The sequence below is a fragment of the Diabrotica virgifera genome, chromosome 6 (assembly GCF_917563875.1).
Source record: "Diabrotica virgifera virgifera chromosome 6, PGI_DIABVI_V3a".
NCBI lineage: Eukaryota > Metazoa > Arthropoda > Insecta > Coleoptera > Chrysomelidae > Diabrotica > Diabrotica virgifera.
In genome coordinates this window covers 38,444,185-38,463,163 of record NC_065448.1, presented here as the reverse complement: position 1 = coordinate 38,463,163, position 18,979 = coordinate 38,444,185, and the positions used below count along the sequence as shown (strand labels likewise).

The 18,979-nt window shown below is 32.0% G+C and overlaps 1 protein-coding gene across 7 annotated transcripts in view; it reads right to left on the bottom strand.

Moving 5' to 3' along the window:
• LOC114326158 (inositol hexakisphosphate and diphosphoinositol-pentakisphosphate kinase 2) overlaps nucleotides 1-14,894 on the bottom strand; it is a 228,343-nt gene extending 213,449 nt beyond the window's left edge. For 4 of the 7 annotated variants that reach the window (XM_050653995.1, XM_050654003.1, XM_050653999.1 and 1 more), the window contains exon 1: nucleotides 13,866-13,922. In XM_050653995.1, coding sequence (XP_050509952.1) covers nucleotides 13,866-13,907 — 42 coding nt within the window. In that variant the 5' untranslated portion in view covers nucleotides 13,908-13,922. The other 3 variants (XM_050653997.1, XM_050653998.1, XM_050654002.1) reach the window with 3 other exon arrangements.
• Nucleotides 14,895-18,979: the final 4,085 nt, after the last annotated feature.

Here is an 18,979-nt window from a genome sequence, read left to right as displayed (position 1 = left end):
GCCTTTGGAGCTGCAGGTGAGACATGGTTGGGTATCTTCCAGCTGATTGGACAATTAAATGATTGTGGAGAGCCGTTATTACTTTTGGCGACTTTCCCTTGATTTATTTTTGAGTTTTCCTAGTTCCTTTTACCTAGCATATGTTTTGGACAGAACGCCCTGTATTACGCCTAGCTCTGCAGCCATGTCCATCTGAGAACATTACTTTCTCCACAAGACCAATAATCTTTCCTCGTTGTAAGTTTTATAACCCCACTTAAGGCATATTTTCGTTTTTGGACGCAAAAGTTAGTTTACTTATTTTCGTTCAACTTGCAACTCAAGCAAATAATCTATACCGTACTACCCGATTGTCTTATATATTTGTTTATTTTAAATAAAAACCTTTAATCTTCGCAACAATAACAAGTTTTTTCAAAAGAAATAAATATTACTTTGAAATACATGGTGACTCCATATAAGTTTGGGTGTGTGTAATAATATAATTGGTTTGTGGAATTTTTAAACTGGCCGTTAGTACAGGTGGCCGATTTTGACAGGTTGCCGGTGAAACAGATTTTTTATAAAAGCAACTAATGAATGGATAAACTGAATATTTCTAAGCAACTTTTGTTATATAGCATTTTTCACTTAGTCAGTAACTCTGGTAGCGTGAGGTTGTGTATGTTTTGATTTACAACACGGCCCACTGCTAATTGTTGTGTTTACGTGTTTGTTTTGATTTGTGGAGTGTTGTGAGTTACTAGTAGTAAGTCGTTCTACTTTTTGTTTACTTTCATCGACCTTGTTTATTACTGCAATAGAATTTTTGACCATGACATACAGCTGTGAGAATTGTCTTTCACATTTTTCTGATTCGGATAAATTGAATAATTTAAGATGTAATGGAGATTGTCGGAGAACATTCTGTATGAAGTGTACAGGTCTAAACAAGTCGTTCACAAAAGCCTTATTGGATCAGAAATTTTCCCATCTAAAATTTTTTTGTACACTATGTGATTCGCCTAGCTTAAGATATTTAGATGAAAAAATAAATAATCTATCAAGAAATCAAATACCTCTAGAAAACTTTGAGGCCTTAACACAAGTTACTAAAAAGCTTACTGATAATTTGCCAGTTTTTATGGAGACTTACGATTTGTTAACAAAAAATGACGACAAACTGGACTATATTATTAAAAAAATTGACGAGATCCATAGACTGAATAACCTGCTGAATCCTGAAAAGGTTTTAAAATCTGTAAGGCAGATGGAACATGACATTTTCAATTTATCGTCAGTTTTTTTCGGCGGTTCAGATGAGACTATAAAGGTTCAAATCCAAGACTCAACGTCTACTGAAATTAAGGTAGGATTAGAAAGGCTTTCTTCAAATGTCAGTGAAATCTCAAATCAAATGAGCAATATTTCCAAAAATTTACCTACCTTACCAACAAAAAAAGAGGTATTGAACAAAAAAACATTTTATGCCACCACAAGTACCCAAACTGAAGAGCCTCAACGTTGCGAAGTAAGTCCAGAGAAAAAGTCAAAAAACACAGAAGATAAATGTCAGTTTGTAATTATTAGTAACTTAACCCCAATATACACCCCTATACAAGTGGTACACTACATTAAAGAGAAGCTAGGTATCAAAGAATATATTAGATGTTACGCCCTCGTTAAAGATGCCGACACATCAACTGGTTCTTCATTTAAAATAGGCATAAAATCTAGATCATCGATTAACTTACTATTTAATAAGAAAATTTGGCCAGCTGGTGTAATCATTAAATGGTCCATTGAATCTTCATATTCCGAACCATCCGAGTCACATAAGAATCCGAAGAATATCAGAAGCCCTGTTATCCCGGAAAATCCAGTTACCAGTTTATGCAACAACAAAGATGAAGTACAGAACACAAATATATGTTCAGACAAGCAGGCCATCGAAATTTGTAAATCTAAGAATCCTTTCCATTCGCAAATTAATTTCGTTAAGAAAGATACTTTAGAACCATCTATAAATCTGGATCCTTTGACTCCACCAAGAGTTAGATTAACCAATAACTCTAATAGTCGGTATCTTCTAGCCAGATTAAGGGAACCGGATATCTTAAAAGCCATTAAACTTCATCTTGCTTATCTACACGACCAACCTGCTTCTGTATTTTACGATGGATTTACGAACACAAGCGTTAAACTGTTTTTGGCTTCCGAAGGGCTTCCTACCAACACGGAAGATCTACGAAAAATTCTTCTAGAATTTAACGAAGTCTATGGAATTGGTCCAGATGAGGTGGAAGCTGATCTTGCTGCTTTTAGGTCCTTTCTCGCTTCTGAAAGAATTATCCATTTACAAAAATCAAGGGAATGTCACCAAAATTACTATTCCGCTGTGTCTCCTAAACGAAATTTTTAAACATCACGACGTGTTCTGAGGGACTAGAATCCTCAAATTATTTTAGTGATAACAACTTTAGCATGGTTCTGATTAATATTCGTTCTATAAGATATAAAACTGATGAATTATTTCTATTTCTAGAGGAATTAGGGTTTCCTCCGATAGTTGCGGTTACTGAGCACTGGCTTGAAGTCAACGAGCCTCTTTTTGTAGAAAAATATTCCACTATTGCTAGGTACGATCGTCAAAGTTCAGCGCATGGAGGTACCCTGATTCTTTCTACAAATAATGATTTTTCTCTGGTAACAAAATATGATTTTCTATTAAGCGAAGCATTCTTTGAGTTTTCCTTAGTTTACAGTAAGAACTTTAATCTTTATATTATTTGCATTTATAGATCACCTGACTCTTCCGTGGAACTATTTTTTCAGAACCTGCTTAATTTGTTAGATGACCTGCCCCATAAAAGCAGAAAAATTTTATGCGGGGACTTTAACATTAATTATGCTGCTGCTTGTGCTACACAAATATCCCTAGTCAACATATTTGAATCGTATGGTCTAACAATGCACATTGATTCTCCTACAAGGATTACAAAAACTTCATCTACCATAATTGATTATATTGTCTCAGACTTCTCACCCGGTGATGTCTGCGCTACAACTGTTAATGCGGGACTATCTGATCATGAAGCGGTTTATACGAAGTTTAACATCTTTAGCAAGCACCCTTCGAAAACTCGACGTTTAGGCAGGATTTTTTCCGCTCGGAATTTTCGTAAATTCCAAAATTTATGCTTAACCTCTGAGTGGCCCTTTCCTTCTATGAACGTCGATAATAATTTCAGTGACTTTTTGAATAAGCTTGTCTGTATCTTTAATAAAGCATTTCCTTTAATCACAATTAAGCCAAAGCATCACAAACCCTGGACTACCAAAGGTGTCCGCATATCAGCCAAAAATATGCGTTCACTACTGTACATCAAGAAATTTACTACCAACGTCTCTGTTACTGAATATATCACCAAGTACAGGGCAATCTATTTAAAACTTATCAAATCAGCTAAAAAATTGTACTATCAAAATCGTCTGAGAAGCTCTAAAAGTGTTGCAAAAGAAACTTGGTCCATAATAAACGATCTTCGTAATAAAACTCACACAGCTCAAACATTTTCCCTTCCAGACCCAGAAAATCTAAATGAATACTTTGTTAATGTGAGTAAAAATATAACATCAACTATTGTGTCACAACAAGATCCCATTTCATATCTCCCTAATTCAGGAAAGGTCTCGAATTCATTCTTTATAAGACCGGTTGATAAATCTGAACTGATTCAGACAATCAATAATATCAAAAGCAAATCTTCCTGTAGTACCGATGGACTATCCATAAAAATTTTCTCAAATCTCCCAGACAGTGTATTGGCAGTCCTTATCTCTCTAATTAATGATTCTTTTGAGAAAGGTAAATTTCCAGAGTGCCTAAAGACGGCCATCATTATTCCTCTTCATAAGGGTGGTGAAAAATCAAATGCCTGCAATTATAGACCTATTGCATTACTACCGGTACTCTCCAAAATTATTGAGAGACTCATAAAAGCCCGACTTATGTCCTTTCTCGTTGATAACAATATTTTATCACAAAATCAGTTCGGCTTTTTAAATAATAAATGTACCACAGATGCCATGTTTTCTGTACTGCATGAGGTTTATCAAGCATTAAACAATAATCTGCACACTGCCACTGTTTTTTGTGATTATGCCAAAGCTTTTGATTGTGTGAATCACGATATTTTGATAAAAAAACTAGATTTCTACGGAATTCGAGGTATTTCTTCGAACTGGTTTCAATCTTACTTGGATAATAGGAAACAACTGGTTAGAGCAAATGATACAGACTCTAGTCTCAAAAATGTTGTATGTGGGGTACCACAAGGTTCAGTATTGGGTCCTCTACTTTTCCTTATCTTTATTAATGACATTACTAGCTTAAAAATCGATGGAAAAGTTTTTCTTTTTGCTGATGATACCAGTATCACTTGGAGCAACTCAAATATCGCAACTCTTCATGCTACTATAACTTCTGATCTACTTACAATAAAATCTTGGTCCGATTTAAATTTACTCTCTTTTAACGTAGATAAAACAGTAGCATTGTCCTATAAAGGAGCTCTTCAACCCTTACCTCTTCATAACAGCCAGATCAGTATCGTTGATTCTGTAAAGTTTCTTGGTATTTTTTTAGACAGCAATCTGAAATGGTCCCTTCATATTGATGTGTTAAGCAAGAAACTATCCTCAGCTTGCTTTGCAATAAGATCTGTTTCGAAGGAAATGGATTTAGCCTCTTCCAAAATAACATATTTTTCTTTGTTCGAGTCACATCTTCGATATGGTCTCCCTTTTTGGGGTTCTGGTACGGCTGCCCAAACTGATGTTATTTTTAAATTACAAAAAAGAGCAATAAGATATCTGTTTGGCCTCAGAAGAACAACACATTGCAGAAGCTACTTCAAAGATCACAGGATTCTAACACTACCTTCTTTATATATTTTAGAAACTGTTTGCTTAATTCGTAAACATCTACATGTCTTTCCAGCAAGACCTAGACATGACTATTCCACCAGAAATTCTACCTTTGACATCTATTTACCGATCCCGTCCAGTGAGTTAGTAAAGAAATCTATATTATATTCTGCAAAAAAACTCTACAACCATCTCCCTCTACAACTTAAATCTGCAACATCTTTCCCCAAGTTCCGTAAAATGACTAAAGCCTATTTATCTGAAAGACCATATTATTCAACAGCAGAGTTTCTTAACCAATAACTAAGAAAGTACAGTATTCTTATTTATAAGTATAATCTTAATCTGTATTTGAGTGTCATATGCAGCAGCTTAACTTAACTTATTAAATTTCTTAAGGTAGAATATGCAATTTGCAAATTTTTTTTTAAATTTTGCAATAGATTGTTACTGTTTTTTTTTTGTTTCTCTTTATTATTTTTATTTATATAGACGATTTATATCATTTTAGTAAATTGTATTTGTTATTTGTTATTGTTCTTATTTATGATTCTTGTAAGCTTTGTCTATAAAATTGTTAAATTTTTCATGACAATAAAGCATATTTCTATTCTATTCTAAGTTAATACTTTTTGAGTTATTTGCGAGTAAACATGTTCATTTTTCAACAACAAAAAAACACATTTTTAGATGGTTTTTTGCAAATATGTAACTCAAAAAGTCAGTATTTTATCGAAAAAAATTCTTAGCAAAGATATAGCCCATAAAAAAGTGAAAAAAATGGTGCATGTATGAGATCCATAGACCCACTAAAAAAAGAGTTATAACTAATGAAAAATAGGTCCATGCTCACCAAATTCCAAATCTAATAATTCAACGTGAAATAATCAAAAATTTAAGCATTTTTGGGGAAAATTCATTTTAACTTTTTAAAAATGTTTAAAGAAAGATTTATTTTTGTTTTTTAAAAAAGTTTCTAGCACCATAAGTAAGGAAGTTATAAATAAAGTTGGTCCCTTTTTTTGGCAAAAAAATCGTAAAAATCACCCCCTAATTAGCATCCCAAATGAAATTAATCGTCTACCACTTAACATGTTGCTTTACTCGTGTATGTATTGTTTATATGATCTGTAAGTTTAAACGGTTCAAAGTACTTATTTTTGAAGGGGCTGTAGTTGAAAGGGCTTGAACTAGTCAATAATCACGAGTGTATGCAAATTTTGAACAGCCATATCTTAACCGATTTTTGCCTTACAGAAAAACAAAAATATTCAGAAAAGCCAAACATACATTTTTTACTGATTGTGATTTTTGGAAAGCTTTTAAGTTATTGTGAAAAAAAATTTTTTTTTCAAAATTAAAAATTATAAACAATTACTTTAAAACCAATTTTTTTAAAAATAGGCCCTTTGAACCCATGAAATTTAAAAATCATACCGAGTGGCCCAAAGAAAACAGTCCATCTCTATATTTGGTAGTATGTATTTATTACATTTTAAGGTAATGCCGACACAGGTCGATTTTTATTTTTAAATTACAATTTTTTGATATATGTACCTATATATCATACTAGTGACATCCATCTGGGCGTGATGACATAATCGATGATTTTTTAAATGGAAATAGGGGTTGTGTAAATAACTCAAAAATACTTAATTTTTGAGTTATTTGCAAAAAAACCGCCTAAACACGTGTTTTTTAGTTGAAAAATGAAAATATTTACTCGAAAAGTATTAACTAAGTGAAAAAATGCTATAGAACAAAAGTTGCTTAGAATTAGTCAGTTTATCCATTTCCGAACTTATTGTGAACATATACTTTTTCCCCGCCGAGAAGGGGTGAACTTCACCCCCAGGGCAAAAGCACACATCGACACAATATCTCTTTTCTTCTTTGACATGTTACCTATGTGTATGCAAAAATTTCATGTCAATCAAAGTGGTTCTTTAAAATTCGGAGCAAAAACCTTTATTCAATGTACTAAAACTAAAAGGCCTTGTAAAGATTGTCATTATAGTGTGCAAAACCCTTCCGAGAAAAGATTAAAAACATTATGGTATTGTTTAAACACACAGGTAGGTATACAACGTCAGCAAAAAAATCTTTACAAAGTGAATAAAATGCATAAATCGGAAGAATTATTATTTTAATTTTGCAAATTAATACTTTGTCATATCAAGTTACTATTTTGTTTGGGAATAAGCCACAAACTTTGCACACTATAATACAAGGGGACAGGTAGACTGCATACTATAGTAACATCAAAATGTATATTTAGTCCAGAAAGCCACTGCGCATCCGCTAGGAAAAATATTCTAATTCGAATTTTTTGCACAATCTTACTCAAAAAGGACCCCTTTTATAGTCGGTTCGCTAAACTCAGACGCAACTGGCTAGATATTTTAGTCGATAATTTTTTTGTTTTTTGCCAATTTTGCAAAATTTGGCAAAATTACTAACTATTTAGTGATTATTAACTATTTAGTAATTATTTTTGAGCAATTTTACTAAAATTGGGAAAATTACCGACTAAAATATCTAGAAAGTTGCGTCTGAGTTTAACGAACAGACTATAACAAATTTGCATGTTGCCAGGATCAAAAGTGGGTCAAAAATTTTTTAAACGTTTTTTTTGTTTTTTTCCTAAAATTATTTTTTTTACATGGAACAAAATTTTTTTAGGTTTTTTGGATCATTCCAAACAGAAAAGGCATTTAGTGACCTTTCTCTAAAGTTGATAGTTTTTGACATATAAGCGATTAAAAATTGAAAAATTGTGAAATCGGCCATTTTTAACCCTCAAAAACTATGTGAAAAACTGAAAATTTGAATGTTGCCAAGGTAAGTAGATATTCTTTAAACATCGATTGATGAAATCCCGAAGAGTTTTTTGCAATACAATATTCAAAACTCCTTTGTTTTTTAATTGCTAATCAAGCGTGCGCGACACTATTTTCCACCGTTGCATGTGTATGCAGTATGGTGCAAATGAAAGGAATAAATTTGTTATTTCGTAAACCGGCGACTTTATGGAAAAATCCCGAAACAGGTCGATTTTTATTTTTAAGTTATGATATTGTGACATATATGGTATACTAGTGACATCATCCATCTGGGCGTGATGACGTAATCAATGATTTTTTTAAATGAGAATAGGGGTCGTGTGCTAGTTCATTTGAAAGGTTCTTCAATTCTCTATTCAGTAATATAAACATTTACGTAATTATTTATACAGGGTGTCCAAAATTTTTTTATTAAATTAAGTCATTTGGCAAATTGACAAAAAAATTAAATTATTGGACACCCTGTATAAATAATTATGTAAATGTTTATATTACTGAATAGAGAATTGAAGAACCTTTCAAATGAACTAGCACACGACCCCTATTCTCATTTAAAAAAATCATTGATTACGTCATCACGCCCAGATGGATGATGTCACTAGTATACCATATATGTATGTCACAATATCACAACTTAAAAATAAAAATCGACCTGTTTCGGGATTTTTTCTTAAAGTAGCCGGTTTACGAAATAACGAATTTATTCCTTTCATTTGCACCATACTGCACACACATGCAACGGTGGAAAATAGTGTTGCGCACGCTTGATTAGCAATTAAAAAACGAAGGAGTTCTGAATATTGTATTGCAAAAAACTCTTCGGGATTTCATCAATCGATGTTTAAAGAATATCTACCTACCTTGGCAACATTCAAATTTTCAGTTTTTCACATAGTTTTTGAGGGTTAAAAATGGCCGATTTCGCAATTTTTCATTTTTTAATCGCTTATATGTCAAAAATTATTAACTTTAGAGAAAAGTCACTAAAGACCTTTTCTGTTTGGAATGATCCAAAAAACCTAAAAAAATTTTGTTCCATGCAAAAAAAATAATTTTAGGGAATAAACAAAAAAAAATGTTTAAAAATTTTTTACCAACTTTTGGTCCTGGCAACATGCAAATTTGTTAAAAGGGGTCCTTCTTGAGTAAGTATGTGCAAAAAATCCGAATTAGAATATTTTTCCTAGCGGATGCGCAGTGGCTTTCTGGACTAATTGAAGAAGAGACCTTTCTGAAGTATTAATTTCAGTCCTAATGTAAGAATAGCTTCCTACATGATTTCCTCTTATGTATTAATTTTCTGGTTTATTTTTAATTCATGTACTTATGCTTCTCAATTTTTATCGTAAATCTTAGATTTGCTGAGGCTCCTAATGTATAATATTAACCCAAAGGGGTCAATAAGTCAATAGTATTCAATTAATCATTAATAATACCACATGTATCTAAAAATTGTATGTAGTTTATACCTACTAAAATCACAATAAAGATGCACTAGAAATAAACAAACCAAGACACGTCGAATGTTACGAGGAGCTCTAACGAATCATAATTTACAATGTACAGTGGAACCTTGATTATCCGTCTCTCCATTAACCGTCACCTCTGTTAACCGTCAGGGTCCGTACATAAGTTGTATTGAGTACATAAGCAAAAAATTGAGTCATCAATTAATTCTTTTAGCATTGCGATAAGCCAAACGAAATTCACTGAAATGTACAGTGTGGTGAGAAATGAAGTTATGGCTGAAACAACTGTTTTGCTTTCATTGCCTCAAGATGACATAAACGAATGGTTAATTTGTCATGAGAAAGCAAACAGCTATCAATTGCTGACAGATGATGAAATCGTTGAAATTGCAAAACAGAGGCTGACGAAACAGGTTTAAAAGCTGACACAAACTTGGAATTTATTTATTTATTTTTATTTATTATTTATTTATTATTAGACGGGAAACCCCCATTACAAAAAAAAAATAGTACATTTTTGATTAAAGGCTATATCAAAACTAATCTAAATAGCATCCTATTAAAAAAAGCTTAAAAGATACATATAGGTACAAATATATCACATACAGAATGAACAAAAAGTTATTTAAATAATAAATCCATTAGGTACATAAGTTATCACTAATAAACTGGCACATATGTAATAGCAATATAACATTAACATATTTCCAAAAGAGTTCTCTTAAATGACTGAAAAGAGTTATTAAACACATCCAATCTATCTTCTCTATTCATAAACTCTAGGGATCGATTCATGAATGAGTGTCTACCATAATTTGTTGCATGAAAGCCAATAAAAAATAAGTTATTTTGTCGAAGCATTCTCTGTGGAACAGCAAATTTGATTTGTGAAAGAATTTCTGAACATGATATATTTCCATTCAATAGTTTGAAAACAAAGCAAATATCAAACATGGTTCTTCTCTTCTCTAATGTATCCAGTTTAAGATACCTTAAAATATGAGAATAGTTGTGGTCAGGAATCATATTCAGATTGAACATATAATTATAATATCGTAGGAATTTATGTTGCACACTCTCCAGTAACGACTTATAGACATTATACTGAGGAGACCAGATAATTGACCCATATTCAAGCTGTGATCTGACCAACCCAACATATACTGTCTTCACTGCCTCCAAAGATAACCCTTTACAATTTCTTAGTGTAAAACCTAACATCCTGTTCGCTTTTACTGCTAGTTTATCTATATGATCACTAAAATTCAGTTTGGAGTCAAATAGTATACCCAAGTCTTTAGCTACCTCATTTATTTTAAGATTTTGCCCATTTATAGAATAGAATGATGGTATTCTATTTTTTTTCCTATGAAATGAAATCTGAAAGCATTTATCAATATTAAGGTCTAAGAGATTATGTTCACACCACTGAGAAAGACTATCCAAATCTTTTTGTAGTAAACTAATGTCAAGATCATTACGTATAGTTAAAAATAATTTGAGATCATCAGCAAACATGAGAAAGTCACAATACTTCAAGACCTTTTTGAGGTCATTAACAAACAGGTTAAATAACAAAGGAGAGCAGTGTCCCCCCTGAGGAACCCCTGAACATACCTCAATCACTCTAGATATAAAGTTACCGATTTTAACTACTAGCCTTCTATCGCACAAAAAACTATGCAACCATTCCACCAATCTATCAGAGAAACCTATATTTCTCAGCTTCTCAACCAATAACAAGTGATTGACCTTATCAAATGCCTTGGAGAAGTCAGTATACACAGCATCAACTTGATACCCCCTCTCCAAGGCATCCAACAACCTACCATGGTATAGAAGCAAGTTGGTCATTGTGGAATGACCTCCTCTAAAACCATGCTGTTCATCAATAATGATGTGTTTGCAATGCCAGTTCAAATAATTATACATGAGACTATCAAATAATTTTGGGATAGATGATTGTATGGATACACTACGATAGTTTTTTACATCATTTCTGGAGCCTGTTTTAAATATAGGCGAGATATAACTTTCTTTCCAGATATGGGGAAAAATTCCAGTAGATAGAGACAAATTAAACAGTTTACACAATGGCTGAGATAATGAATATTTGCACTGTTTTAAAACAAGATTTGGAATGCCATCAGCCCCAATCATTAGCTTATTAGGAAGAGTCCCTAACTTTTCGAAAACCTCAGATACACATATCACAGGACAATCTATGTTAATTTGGCTATAAAATTTTTCAGGAGACATTGCCTTTGCATTTGAGAAGACTGTAGAAAAGTGATTAGCAAATAAGTCAACAATTTGTTGACCATTGGTAGCAACTGAATTATTTAGAACCATGTTTTTCGGAATATTACTTGATGTTCTCCTACCACTAATGAATTTCCAAAAATTCTTTGGATTACTAATCAAATCCCTATTTACAGATGTCAGATAATTTTTGTGACACTCTTGACTCAATCGTTTACATTGTGCTCTCAACATACTAAATTCATGATAGTCCCTTTCACTATAAGACAGCTTATATTTTTTATGTTTACTCTTTTTTAGTGATATCAATTCTCTTAATTCCCTAGAGAAGAAAGAGGGATAGCTGGATGTTCTAAATTTTTTCTGTGGAATAAAACATTGAATACCAAAAGTTAAGATATTATAAAAATCTGACACAACAGTGTCAATATCATTATGTATAAATATATTGTCCCAGTTTACTGAAAATAAGTAATCATTTAGACCCTCATAATTGCCATTCTTAAAATCAAAATAAAATTCCTCTATTTTAAGTGAATCCAACATTTCATTTTTCCCTATTTTAAAATTACAGGTGTAAGAGGTATGGTGAATAGAGTCACAAAAAAGTGGATCTAAAGACTTACAACATTCCATTGAATTATCATTGGTAAAAAGAAGATCCAGAAATACATTTCTGCTATTTGGTGTATTAATCATTTGGAACATATTATAAAAACCATATGTTTGTGCTAGATAAAGAGCTGGAGAACCTGAAGAACAGTTTACTTTAACACCATTATTAGAATTTGACCACTGTACACTAGGCAGATTAAAATCACCCACTATGTAAAACTTGGTATCAGGATATGTAGCACAGATTTCTTCAACAGCCAGACAGTGGTCACTGTATTGATCCTCAGTTGATCCAGGTGGTATATATACACCGCCCACCACAAAACTTGTTCCAAAATATTTACATAATATAAACAACTGTTCGATGTGGCTTTCAGTTTTCTTAATAATTGAAGCTTGGATGTAACTTTTAACCAATACCAATATGCCGCCACCTCTGGTTTTTGATGTAACTTGCATGTTCCTGTCAGCACGAAAAACATTATAGCTACTAGCTCCACCAAGCTCCTCAGATAAGATGTCCTCGCTTAACCAGCTTTCTGTAATAACAAGGATATCATAACTTGAGCAACTCAGTATTAAATCCAACTCAGCTAATTTAGTGCGAAGTCCACCAACGTTTTGATAATACATTAGTAATGGGGTATGAGCTAGTTTTTTCTTTTATTATTCGAGCCATTATCTGAGCGGTTATCCCTTTTGACTACTTTCGGACACCCATTGATGTAACGAATTATATAACAACTATCGTCAACTCCATTGTTTTTATCATTAAGTTCAGTTAATGCTTTTTTAAATTGGTCTCTCTGTAGGGTAGTCTTATGTATAGTAGAATTTGACGGTGGCGATGTAGATGATGCTTTTTCAACTGACAAATATTTGCTTAAAGAAGCTAGAGAAGCTGCATCGCACATACAACCATTCATCGAGTGGTATTCTCGACAAGAAGAATCCAATAAAGTAAACTGCACGATCTTATGCAGGTTAAGAAATTCAGCCCTTGCAAAATGTGAAGCATCAGTAAAACAAATATTTCAGAATATTTTAAACCAAATTAGACAATAATAACACGAACACAAATTAATCTTATATAATCAAACAAAACATACAAATAAAATTTGAGAATTGTGTTATCAATTTTTAACTTTTTTTTAATGTTCTGTTAACCGTCTTTTAGATTATCCGTCATACCCTTGGTCCGGTGTCCTGACGGATAATCGAGGTTCTACTGTACCTATAAACTTTATAAAACATGATGGGGATTTAAAATGTGTATACAGTGATGAGCGTGCTAATAACTAGTAGAGGTGTAAATTATCGATAAACGTATAAATAAAATTAACATTAAATTACTTATTTTCCCACCTTTAGATGTCTGTGAAAGCAGTATTTTATAAAATTCTACTGTCACAGTGATAGTTGTCATACTCCTCCAATATGTGTAAGGTGGCAAACTATGTAATGTAATGTTAATTTATATCGATAATTTACACCTCTACTAGTTTCATCTCTTTTTATCTTACAACTTAAAATGTTTTCCATCGTTTGCGGTATTTTGTGCGCTGATGTGCATTGTCAATCCTGATTTAAGAGAGCTCCTCATAACACTCAATGTGTCTTGGTTTGTTTATTTCTAGTGCATCTTTATTGTTATTGTAGATACGTTTTGTCATGCCATTTACCAGGTATACAAATTTATTTGTTAATTTTTATACAGATGAGATATTTAATATATTTTTAATTTTTAGCAAAATTTTTTAAAACATACCAAAGTACTTTTAGATGAAAAACTTTTCAAAAAATCAATCATTTTTGTCACCTCAAAAAAATACCTATCTAATTGGTGTTTTCTGGCAAAAATCCAAGTTATTTTTATTTTCATTAATGTTGTCCACAAAAACAAAATCAAACATAACCTATAAATAACACCTAAAACTAATCCCCTGTCCCTGAACTTTAATAAAATAAAAACAAAACACACATCTTACTACAACATTATGAAACTATTATTATGAAATTACCATAATATTAAAATTTGAATTTTTGGTTGGAAAAAGAACAAGGGGTTTATAGGAGACAATGAAATATGGTATTACTAGCCAATTAGTTTACTAAAATATGCAAATTCAAACAACAAAATTGTTTATTTACTAACAGTTTAATCTACTTTCTCTATACAATTGTTAGCTTACCATCACTTCACATAAACCAAACAAGTTATGACCAAAACCAAACACACACAGCAAAAAAACAAGAAACTACCACCTGCCAATGTGAAGGGGTTACTGAATCAACATCTTCTATTACAACTGAAGGAACTGATCTACCAAAAGAGAGTGACTCCATGTGAAATGTACTTTTGTACTTTTAAATTTTGGAAATATATTTATTATTAAACTAAGACCAAAAAGTGTTACTCACTGCCCCCACAAAAAAATGTGCATGTGCAGGTCTAGTTGCTTTCCGCAACCCTTGATATCCATGTTCCAATTCTGTATAAGACATGGTTTGACCAAAACATACCTAGTTTGGTAAACTAAAAAAACAGGAAATAATGTTAATATGTTAAATAAATATTTAGAGTAAAACCTCTTACCTAAAATATGCTAAAACTGTAAAAATTTGAATGTTAACAAGTGGTTTTTTATTTAAACGTAAATCAATTCGAGTTTATATTCCAGGTTTTTGTTTATTATGATGTGATCAATAATAATTATATAATTTGACACAATCACAAAGCTAAAGCTTAAAAAAGTCAATAAAAATTAAACGTCAAAATTCTATCGAACTGTTTTCAAGTTAAACAAAACTGGCAACATTGCACATTACAGATGACAGATGACTTCAGAGTGAGCAGGGTCTGTGGCAGGGTTTAGACTATATGCTAACATATAACTCTATGGGTTTAGGCCCGATTGTACATTGGTGGCTTAAGCCATCGCTTAGTTGAACCGGGTTCAATTTTGAGCGTCGGTTTAACTTCATTCGGGTTGTTCAATGCCGAGTTCAGTTAAGCCGAGGTTTATACAAATTTTGGTAAGGTTGGCAATGTAAGGCATGCGTATTCAAAGCAATTCCCATCAATTTTCGGCATAAATTTTCCCGCCATTTATGTATTATTACCTATTTGGTTTTTGTCAATATAATTATTTTATTACTGTTATTAGTTTAATCGGTATTTTTTATCGTTTAGTTTATTAGTTTAATCAATATCCTACGTTAAATTTGTGAACAGATCATTTGAATAGGTATTATAAGTATTAGGATATTATTGCAATGTGTTTATTTTCTTTTTGTAAAAAATTGTTTGTTAGTATTTTTTTCTACAATGGACGCAAAAATACCTTCCAATTTCACCTCTCAAGAAGAAATATTGGTATCTGTGGCCAAACAATACAGCAAAATTGTACAAAATAAAATGAAATACATGTCGCAGCCCCCAAAATTTTAGAGAAGTTTATCAAAGCCATTGATTGTAGCAGATAGTAAGATATTTTTATAAATACCTATCTAATAGTTGTTATATGTATGTATTAGTTTAAATAGGTATCTAAATTTTAAATTAACAAAATATTCATGCACAAGATTTTCAACCTCTTCCTATGTTTGATAAATTGTACTTCTCATGATTCTCTAGACAGTTAGATTTTCTAAATTTTTGGCTAAAGCCATTGCTACTTCCTCTTCTTCATGTAGTATGGGCAAAGGGTTATTAAAAAGCATTGTAATATTGTGTAACATTGATGTTCCAATTATAATTCAATGTGTCTGCCGAATAACAAGTGCCATGTGATTCGTTTTTAAGATATCTAACAAAAACTGTTAAAATTATAATAATGGTAAATTTATACATTTTAAGGATTAGTAATTAATTACTTCCAAAAAAATTAAGAAATGGAAAAATAAAGCAGCAAATAGGAGAGATTGGAAAGGAATAGTAAACCAAGCCATGGGCCTTCTAGGCCTGGAGAGCTAAACTATATATATATATATAATTAATTACTTCAGCTTAGTACCATCTGTTTAATTTCAGTAGGTACTTAAATTACATCTCAACTGAACTAACTTTTCTTCGTTATTGATATTTTATAAACTTTACGGTCTTTAAATGTATATTCTTCTTAGTCATGTTTTGACTGGCTGATTGACATACAGTCAATGCCATTAAAAAAGGATTAGTAATACAGTTTACAGTACAGTTAGTTACAAACTGTATTAATAACTAACCCTTAAATGTATAAATTTATCATTGTTCTAATTTTAACAGTTTTTGTTCGATTTCGTAAAAACGAATCACATGGCACTTAACAATTGTTATTCGGTAGACCCATTCAATTGTGTCTATGCATTCTGCATTCTCATTGTGCCTCATTAAATAAAATTTCAGCTTGTGATGAAGGATTGCGTAAGGGTGTTATTAGGTTTTTCTTGACTCCGTAACCACTATCACCAACGATGATAGTAATTCAATCTTCACATTCTCTTCTCATAAATATTTTTAACTGTTTACAGTTATGATTTCAAATTCACTCAAAAATGTTAATATTTGCCTTATTCTAGGGAAGTAGGTAGGGTATTTAAATAATTTTAGAATGTAAATTAGTTTGTAATCATTATTAAATAAAGTGATATGTACCTAAATAAGCATGGTACAAATATAATTAATTTTAGATTTATTAATAAATTATGTAGGTACATTTAATTTAATAAATTAACAAAATCATTTTCTACATTTGCTTCAAAATCATCCACAAGTTGCAAAAAGAAGCCTGTTGCTTAAAACCAGTGATATGGGTCCACTTCACTGCACAAAACTTTAATATAAGGCAATAAAAACCATGTTCTTAGAAGATACAGCCTGGTTCTTGAAATGTCAATAACAAATTTGCCACTTGTTTTCGTTCTTACCTGACTGTTCGATTTTTTATTCTATGAGCATGAGCATTAGTATTAGTTTCATGCAAATAGTGAACTGAACAGCACTTTCTTTGCCAAGCATTTCCAGCATTCCAAAATCTTTGCAAAAATTCATTATCATTCCATTTTTCAAAATGATTTTCTCTAGCCTTACACTGTTTCTGTGTTCTGCTTCCTTCTACAATATTTAGCATTTCCAGAAATCCTTCATTATTAGTTAAATTTTCAATGAAGTTCATTTTTAAGGTGTAAATCTTTAAATATTATGATTTCCGTTGACAATGACAAAAATGTGAGGTTAAAAATCCTTGAACCAGCGTTGAACCGTCGAACATCGACCGCTCAGCTGAACCCGGGCTTAAACCGAGTTCAAGAATTAAACTTTGTATGTACAACGCACTTCTTGCCCTGAACTGGGTAATGGCGCTGAGCCGGAGTTGAACTTCGATTGTACAACCGGGCCTTAGAGTGTGAAAATTTTAATAGTCCAGGCAACATGTGTTCAAACAATTTCCATAAGAGTCCATTTTTGGCTTTATTGGAATCACTTCAGGATACATGGTAGGGGAGCCCAAGCGGGGATTTTTTCAGTTACTCGAGCGCGTCATAAAATCACATGCGGAGAAACCTTGCATCCTGTAAATGTACCCCTACCATATATTGGATCTTGAATACAGGGGAGTTCGTTAAGAGGGGGTTCGAAAAAAAATCTATCAGAAAAACTCGAAATCATCAGATTAAGTTAAGGTCAGTTAAGTACATGCAGAACAGCGTATATTTAAAAATCTGACGGTTTGAGCTGGGGGCGTAAGGAAATGGGTGAGTCACAAAGTTTCACAACAAAAAAGCGAAAATAAACGTCAGATCGAAAAACTAAAAAATACTTGAGACTAAGTTTTCACTCTTTTCACTTTAATGGCATATATATGTTTCGAAACCGGTAGAGCAGATGCTTGCTGCACTCTCTGATTGGACTAGAATATGATGCGTCTGTATTTTCGTTTTGCAACAAAATTGAAAATGGTTATTCATTATTGAAAATGGTTATTCACTTTTAAAAAATACTTGTTCAATATTTTTTCAAAAATCTATCGCATGATACCAAACAAGACCACCACGGAGGGAGTGGGGGGGTTACTTTAGAATCTTAAATAGGAGCTTCCATTTTTTTATTGCAGATTTGGTTTCCTTACGTAATAATCAGTAAGCGCTTGTTCACAATGGACGTAACCATAAGATGAACGTAAGCTGTTACAGTCGAACCCGCTTATTAGAATCCCTGTTATAGGAATATCCCGGTTTATGGAATATAAATTCGAGTTCCCGAAACGTTTCCATTTACTCCTTAATAAATTTATCCTTTTATTGGAATAGGTTCTAATTAGATAATACCGCTTATTAGCATATTTTGCAGGTCAACGAATATTTTTTTTTACAATTTACTAAAAATTTAAATTATATTTGGTATTATGGTCAGTCGTCAAGGGCCTGTAGTGCTGGATTAGATATTATTAGGGTAATAAATATTCATTACTTTGTTACGAGTACCTACCAATTCGATGTTTAGCCGAAAAATGCATGGGTCATAAAGTAATTTTTATTTGTCTACACAAAGGAACTGTTGCCTGCTATAAAATTGTTTATTTAGAATTTAGAAGCAGTTTATTTAGAATTTACCCAGAGAGTATTTATCTACTTGTTTGAAAGATGTGAATTATGGCTTTGTTAAATAAAAGTTCCATTCAACCAATGGATTAAGGATGACCACACGGATTAATAATAAAAAGCTATAATTACCGATAATTTCTCAAGAAAAAATAAGTAATTCTGTTATATGCATTTTAATAAGAAAATATTTACATATCTACATATTGCATACATTTTATATTAATTACCTACTGCTACTGTATTCATTCACATACATAATATAATGTAATTTGGTATTTAACACATACATAGATAAGT